We start from the raw sequence: 8,590 nt of genomic DNA on the forward strand, positions 1-8,590 counted from the left end.
GTTTTTTCACCACAGCTGTTCTTTCTTCTTCCTTCCATATCTTATGCATATCGACCTTAATGGAGTTTTACCTCCATAGTTTCTTGGCATTGACGTAAGAGGCAGGTCATGTACTAGCCCGGAAATTGGAACCCTCCTCGACACACCGTTAAGGGAAATAGGAATAGCGGAATAGCGACGTAAGCCGTTAGACGCCACACGGACAGCGGAGTAAATATATAGAGCTTTCATTTAGCCCCAACCTGAATGCAAAGAAGGCAAATAGAGAAAGAACCCATGAGGAAGCTTAACGTCATCCACGTGGCTCTCTCAAAGGATAAGAAGGAGAGATTTATGGTTGGAGGGGCTGGGGTCGGGTGGGGTGGTCAAGCAATCTTAGGATCAATAAATTGCCTCATACAGAAAACGTTTAATATGGACAGTTTTTTGAGGTCTGTACTGTACGCAGGACCTTTTCTGAGACGGGTGTACACCACTTCACCCTACGTACGTTTTTCAGTGGAAGGGTTGAATGACTCGGCAGTAATGTAAGGGACAAAGGAAAGTGTTCTCAAGGGGGTAGGGTTGTTTCTTATATACGGTATGGACTGGGGAAGGGGGGTGGGGGCTAGGATTACAGGCGTCAGCGGAATAATAAGTAGTCGTTTCGTCTGGCATACAAAACACATAATTTCGACTCTACGTTCGGGAACATGTTTCATTCAGCACCTCTATCCTTTTTCCATAATATAGTAGTATATAAAAAACCCAGCGTTGGTCCAGGCAAGTTGCTTTGACGCAGAAAGTTTCAAAACAGTAAATATGTATATTATTATACAGCGTATTGTGTTTACAACATTTTTAGTGGGCCATGAGGAGAAAGCCGGGGGGGGGGTCCTCAGCGTGACACTGTGATGGTCGTGTCGTTTTTGCCAGGATGAGAACAACAATCAGTTGAAATCCAATTTTAAGAACAACCAAAAAAAAAAAAAAAGAAAGAAACTGATGGTCGGCAACCAGCTGGAGATGAGTTTACTCGTATAACAAAAAATCTGAGGAACACCTATCTGCGTGAGAAATGCCCAAGAAAAGTCAGACCCAAGAGGCATTATGGCCGAACCCAGAACCTGATAGAGACATATACTTTTGTAGCAGTTTGGAGGTACTTCAACGGATCGCTGCAATTGCAAAGATGGCTGGTGTCAGAGGAAGAAGATATAGGAGGAATGATGGTATGTTGCGGCGGACGTAACTCTTTGAGAATTCACTCTTAAAGTATTAAACTATATTCACAAAAGACAGACTATTAAGCACTTTCAGATATATGGTTCTAAACGTCTCAATTGGAACTGCTCTTTCCGCGGGGACTTGTGATAGTCGAAGCAGACTTTGTGCTGTTGAGGCAAGAGAGGTGAGCAGAGTAAGGCAGCAACCATTTTAACGCCCGGCACGGACGGTCAGACCTGACCGTTTTCATGCACAAAAAAATGCCCTCCGGCTCTTAAGTAATGAAAGGTAACAAAAAACAACAACGGTTTCGGCTACCATACTGACGCCCGACGTCCTGTGTCGTCCCCGGTCAGACCGTCTCCGATAAAACATGTGCTATGGAAGACAGTCCGTCGGGCGAGATGGGAGGTAATTTTAATGGTGTTACCTCTGCATAGTTGTCTCCCCTTTCCCGCCTCAATGACACTGCACAGAATTCAAGCAGTTCTTGGTCAGCTCTGCATATTTCTAGCAGTTCATTAAAACTTCTATGTTTCATGCAAGAGTATTGTTGGAATTTTTCACTGTCTTTCAACAACTGCGGAAACAAATGAAATCATCTAGTGTATCACGCTTTCCTTGGAAGGGTGCACTGAAAATCTTTTTGTCTTGGTTTTCCTGTTTTGTCTGCGTCTCAAAAGCAGCAACAACAACAATTTTCTTCTTCTACCACACACCATATTTTGCAAGACAGCAGTGTCTGACCGCCAAGCTCCGGTGTTAATATGATTGGCCGCACCCGACGAAAACGGCGGGTCTGGTCTGAACGTCGGTGTCGGGCGTTATTATGGTTCTACCCTAAGCCCGATTCCCCATTTGGACTTCTCTGTTGACACCCACCCCTTGGCGCTCATATGACCGTATACAGTTGCGAGCGCCGTAAAACCTCACTGAAACAAAAATTGTTTAGGTGTTTTGTTCTCGCGAACAGAAGGCCCGAGTTCGATTCTCGTGTGGGGAAAATTTTCATTTAGTGAATCTTTTGCTGGATCGTTTTATCTCTCTCAGTCTGAGCTGACCCTGATAGGTAGGGGCGAAACCTGCCTCCGAAATAGTCTAAATTGTGACGATAACGGCGTAAACACCTGCAATATGATTTATTTATTTTTAAAAATGATGCTACTCTGTCTTGCTTACCTGGGGAATCATAACAAGATAACAATTGTTTGTATTATTCCGTAATGACATGGTGGTTTAAAAAATAGTTGTAGTCTGTGGCAAACAATTGTATTATCTTCTGTTCTCTCATTGATCATAACTATAACAAAAATGGGCTTTAAATTACCTCTGAGAGTCTTTTTTAATATTTTTAAACTTTGCTCAACAGGGATTATAAAAAAAACTAATGTTTGAGGAAGAATTCTCCAGTCCTTCCGATTAGAAAGGTTTCAATCTAGAGCTATTGGACAACAGCGCTGTATACAATCATCAACATATTTTCTGAATTTCATTCATGTTCTGTCTTTTCAACATTGGTTTGCTTGTTGTTTACTTTTGGATTGGGTGCCTTGTTTGTCAGAACGATTTTTTTCTGATACGCCCTCTTTGCGTTCTTTTTTTTTTTAGGAGGATGGGGGGGGGGGGTACTTTTGGGGCTTTTTAAAAAGAACTTAAGTTAGATTTAAACTTTAAATTGTTGACATGTTAGGTTAATTTCAGTTTCTTAAACTCACCAATCCCTTCTATTAATCTTGTGAAAAACCCTCTCAATGGCTTATGAAAACGAGAGAACGAGGGTGCTGATCCTGGGATCACATTTCTTTACATTAAGTATTTGACGAGAGAAAAAAGAAAGAGAGAGAGAGAGAGAGAAAGAGAGAGAGAGAGAGAGAGAAAGAAAGAGAGATAGCGAGAGAGAGAGAGAGAAAGGGACAGACAGACAGACATACAGACAAACAGACAAACAGACAGACCGAAACAGAGTAAGAGAGGGAGACAGAGAGAGAGAAAGAGACTGACAGTCAGACAGACAAAAAAGGTTGGAACGTGTTCATATTCAGAATGCATTACCACATAGAAGGTATTCACTTTGTTCTGTAAGTTGCGGGTCCACTACAGTTTGTTTCCATCTCGACCCATCAGTAATCACACCTGGAACTATCTGACTGAAGAATGAAGCAGCAAACCTCAACTCATTTCACGGATTTTATTTCAACTGTGCACCAGTGTTTAAAATAATATTTCTGCTGTTGCTTTTTTTTTTTTTTTTTGGTTTCTTCTTTCTTTTTCTACTTTTCACATAATGCTATCTTTCTTTCAGAAAGACGAAACACTAGAATTCTTGGATTGATCATCCAACGATCTTATCTGATGTAGCGCTTGGACATTGCTTTATCTGTTGTCCATTGATGTACTGGTCAAGAGTGAGTCCAGGGTCGGAGCTGCATGTGCCGTAGAGGCGAGGGATAAGGCCAACTCTGGCTTTCCACTCACCCACCCAGCTCAGAGAGGCGCACGTACAGGGTATGGTGTTGCCATCTACGTACACAGAGCGAAGTCCATGGGCTTCTGTGATGGCGCCAGGCAGAGTCTTCAGGGAACATCTGGCAAAGTAAAAAGGTAGTGAAAGAAGCGTGTTATTTGTATACAAGGGCAAGCATACAAGACTGCAATTGCAAATATGATCTTATAATACCTTGCAGATTGTCACTTGGCTCGTACATTTTCATCTTTACTACATACATATAGATTTAGTGGGGAGGATGTGTTGGGGTGCTTCGTGCCACCTAAACTAATGTTGTTCGTTTTTTTTCAGTCTAAGAGACCTAACCTGGCACAATGGTAAAATAAGGGCTGTTAGTACTCCTCAAAAACAAGGCAGACAAAAAAAAATTAGAAAGAAAAAAGAAAAGAAGAGCAGTAACAAAATAATATCTACCAAAAATGAACTCCGTTTGAAAATATAGGCGCATCGTTTGAAAGCATCTGCATTTCTGAGAGAGTGGTCGAAAACGTTTTGATTATGTACGCATGCGTACAAAATTTCGTGCTCAATAATGTACATTAACGATTTGCCTTTTGCAAGCAGAACAAACATACAGTAAAGAAAGACAAGACTGGAGAAAGAACAAGGTTCTCCTGAATCCCCTTCACCAACTCACTGATCTGAAACAAACCTGCTCATTCTGAGAGTCTTTATGCTGTGGGCATTGGCGAAAGAGTCTCGCTGGAAGTCCTGAAAGTTGTTTCCAGACAAATCAAGGTTGGTCAACTTATGGGAGTTCTCGAAGGCATAGGGCAGGATGGTTGTGATTTGGTTGTTCGACAGGTCCAACTGGAACAAAAGTTACAAACGACTGTACTCTGAGTTCAGTCCGCGAATTATACTATCGACAATGAATAGATAAGTGTAGAATACACTACAGGGTTGAAAAACCTCAGAAATTTTACAAATAATTTATGTTCAGAAAATGAAGTTCCTGAGATTCCAATCCGGAATCCCAAGTCAGATATCTTGTTGGGTTTAGGTGAGCGGTAACCTCAGAGAAAGGGTGATCTGGCAAAATCAGTAATACCCCCCACCCCCTAAAAAGAAAAGAAAGGACAATCAGTATTTAAAGAAAAATCATTCAAACATAATACAACGTGCGTTTACAGGACTGATCACAAGACTATAAATGGACTGCATTTTTCTTAATGTTTTGTAACAGGTTCCTTTTTTTTCCTTGAACGTGGAAGAGATCTTTTACTAAGTTTCTAGAAAAAGTGATGTATCATATCCAATTAATCAACATGATTGGTACACCGCATAATTTACCGAGAGGAGAGAACTCATAGCTGACAGTGATGAGCTGGGTACATAGGGAAGTTGGCCGTTAGACAAATCAAGTTTGGTCAGGGAGCTTAGCCCTGAGAAGGTCATGGACCTGAAGAGGAAAATGTACAGTTAAATCAAATACTAAAGCAGTTAGCAATACTAACTTTCTCTTCAGCATTACCAATCATTTTACCTATAATAAAGCATGAATTTTCTACTCAACTGTTTTCTAGAATCATTTCAAATAAACATCCAAGACCCCAAAGCTTTGCATTTTGTGTGTGTGTTTTTTTTCTTCAGGTATTGGGGTTTTCATGAATTTTGTGTGATGTGTCTACGAAAACTAAACAAACCGAAAACAAAATTTAAAAAACTTAACTATTTTCTTCTCTTAGCCTTGAAAGGCCAAATCTTTTCAGAGTTTTATCTAACGAGCTGAAATTGGATCTCAAAATCGACAGGTTAGAGAACATAATACTCTCCAAACGAAAAGACATACAAAGACAATGTGTTGACAATGCGTTGGTCAGGTATACAGTGTATAGGACTAGCAAACTGTTAATATATTTTGAATATCACAAGCAACTAAATTCAACAACAGGTGCTTCTGGAACGAGCATGCGGTCGTTACACAACATGGTTGACTTACGTTATAGTTTTGAGCGGGTTCCCATTCAGCTCAAGAGTTTTCAGTTTGCTCATTGAATCAAACTGATAGTTTTGCAAAGTATTGATACGGTTTTTGCTCAAGTCAAGGGTCACGAGGCTGTGCAATGCCTTCAGGGCGCGTGGGACAGCCATAAGCATGGACGATGCAAGTTGCAGGGTGGTCAAGGTACTGGCGCTTTTGGTCAGTAGAGAGCTGGTGCCGGCGTCTGTGACGTCATCATTGGTTGACACCATTGGATTGTTGTTGAGGTTCAGCTCCTGAGAATAAAGGCATGGTTTGATGGAACTATTTAATATATTCATTTAATACATAATGTTCCGTGCCAGGGGGAGGTGGGGGATGTAGACACGATACAGATAACGAATGTTTGTGTGCCATTATGTGCGTGTGTGTGTATATATGTGTGTGAGGGATGTCTGTGTGTCTGTATGTGTGTGTGTGTGTGTGTGTGTGTGTGTATGCGTGTGTATTTATGTGTGTGCATGGGGTGGGGTTGGGTGTGGGTGTGTGTGTCCATGTGTGCATGTGTGCTTTTGTGTGTGTGTGTGTGTGTGTGTGTGTGTGTGTGTGTGTGAGTGCGTGTGTGTGTGTGTGTGTGTGTGTGTGTGTGTGTGTGTGTGTGTTTGTGCCTATTATATTGGCAACAATGACTGAGGCAGAATAACAATAGACAGACATTCTATTATAGTTTTGAAATACATTTTCAAAAATTCTTACGACCTAGTCCTTGTTCGTTTGCTTTTCGTTTTTTTGTTTTGTTTTTATTTTTTCTCAACCTTGGCTGATACAGTAGTTCTAATGTATAGAAAACTATCTTGGGACTTTGTTTTTGTTAAATTAAAAGTGTCTCTTGTCTTTTTTGTAGATTTAGAACGAATGTGCCCATCTATAGAAATAAACCATGAAATTCAATTAAAGCTTCGCACTAAACCTTATCCAGCTCAATACCTTTCATCTCTTTTCAGAAATAATCTTTAAAAAAAAACTGATCATGTGCACCCCCTGTTCTGCTGTGTACCAAGTATGTTAGAGCAATGAAGTTTACCTGAAGAGACGTGAGATCCTCAAGAGCGCTCGGTATGTACGAGAGACTCCCTCCAGACAAAGAAAACTCGCGAAGGGTTGAAGCAAACCTCGCAAATGAACCCTTGGAGATGGTAGAAATGCTGTTGTTGGATAAGTCTAAAACCTGCGAGGGAAAAAAGCAACAACACGTTAAAATTTGCCTCTAAGAGTTAAAAATCAGAAGCAGTCGTTTCTATCACTTTTCAATTAGCTATGAAATTTCACTATACTAGGATTACTAAATTAATTAACATCGTGTCAAATTTACACGATACTGACTTTTACTTAAGAACTTGACAAGACCGAATTAAGTGTATGGCCGTTATTTTTGTGTGTAACGATTTGAGAGACACCACTAAAAACCTTTAGAAGTGAGATATCACAGTCGAATATTCAGATGCCACTGGTATAGAAAGCGAAATTTACAGCAGGTCTCAGCCTGTACGGCTTTAAGCTAAGGGAGTACTTCTCAATTTCAACAAAAGAAGTAGACAGTACTTGTTAAAATCTTAGATAACGGCAAGCACATGCATGTGGAAAAATTGGGGGCGGGGTGAATATCGAGGGGTCTCGATTGCTCAAAAATTAAGTCAAGTAATCGGAAGGTACGACATCCATGTTATGGGTTGGTGTTAAAGTGTGGCCTTGGGCAAGACATGTCTTATCCTAAGCTGAACTACCATAAAACGGACCGTAACATCTGGTTTTGGTTTATTCATTTTTATGTTCGAACATGATTGTTTGGTGTTTTTATGTTGTATTCATCTATATAAATAGACGCCCTTGCACTTATAAGAAATCGTTTGCTTATCTTACTTTTTATAACAACAGACCTCTTGATTGTTTATCTCACAAAAATGTTTTCACGCAGCTCCTCGGTTCCCGTATATACTGCAATTTAAAGCATCATCTGTGAGTCGTGGCATAGAGTTGGTGGACTTATTGAAATAAACAGAAAAAAACTATACAAATACTATTATCTACAATGACCCAACTAAGGTATAGAACATTCAAGATAAAGACCATAAAGAAGGTGGCAAGATGACATCAGAAAGCTGACGTGTACAACCTGGACAGGGAAAACTGCAGCTTGTAAAGCAGAGCGAGGAACGTCGTTGGAAAGCTACATCCTGCAGTGGAAGGACAACGCCTAGCATTACAGGAAGAAAGAAAGAAAGAAAGAAAGAAAGAAAGAAAGAAAGAAAGAAAGAAAGAAAGAAAGAAAGAAAGAAAGAAAGAAAGAAAATAAGAAAGAACACTGGAAAACCGAACCTGTAAAGCCGTGAGGTCAGCGATTGGTGCCTGGAAGCTGGCCAAACTGCTGTTGGACAATTTCAGCGTCCTGAGAGAGTTGGAGAAGGCGTCCATGGCACCATCTCTGATGTACACCACTTTATTGTTAGAGGCATCTAGTTCCTCTAGGTGAACCAGGGAGTCGAGGGCGTCTGGCCAGTAACGGATTTTCGTGCTCGAAAAGAAGAAACTGGGAGCAGAGGTTGGGTGGGGGAGGGAAGGGTTGTAGTAATTTGACTTGAACATTATTGGGCATATGTCACGTCATGGGGAATGAAAAAGAAAACGGACGGCAATACTTGCAATATAAAAGTTAAAAAGGGACAACATAGATTATTCATTTCCACAACTTTTGTCCAGATCCCAAAACGTAGGAGTACCGGTACATTAATATGCAATGGTGATGAAAGGTGGGGTCGACTGTTCATACTGTACACCACAATTAAAGACTTATTGACGAAGAGATGACGAGGAGGAGATAGATTTGGAATTGGTATAAAGAAAACTGATAGTGGACAATTATAAACACACACACAAAGACACACACAATATATATA

The 8,590-nt window shown here is 40.5% G+C and overlaps 1 protein-coding gene across 1 annotated transcript in view; it reads right to left on the reverse strand.

The window, feature by feature from the left end:
* Window positions 1–3,380: 3,380 nt before the first annotated feature.
* LOC101864424 (leucine-rich repeat-containing G-protein coupled receptor 4) overlaps window positions 3,381–8,590 on the reverse strand; it is a gene marked incomplete at its 5' end in the record, with an annotated part of 8,019 nt that continues 2,809 nt past the window's right edge. Inside the window, 6 exon segments of the mRNA XM_005088855.2 lie at window positions 3,381–3,791; window positions 4,365–4,522; window positions 5,006–5,114; window positions 5,655–5,932; window positions 6,721–6,864; window positions 8,013–8,223. Coding sequence (XP_005088912.1) covers window positions 3,539–3,791; window positions 4,365–4,522; window positions 5,006–5,114; window positions 5,655–5,932; window positions 6,721–6,864; window positions 8,013–8,223 — 1,153 coding nt within the window. The 3' untranslated portion in view covers window positions 3,381–3,538.

The sequence above is a fragment of the Aplysia californica genome, unplaced genomic scaffold (assembly GCF_000002075.1).
Source record: "Aplysia californica isolate F4 #8 unplaced genomic scaffold, AplCal3.0 scaffold00001, whole genome shotgun sequence".
Classification (NCBI taxonomy): domain Eukaryota; kingdom Metazoa; phylum Mollusca; class Gastropoda; order Aplysiida; family Aplysiidae; genus Aplysia; species Aplysia californica.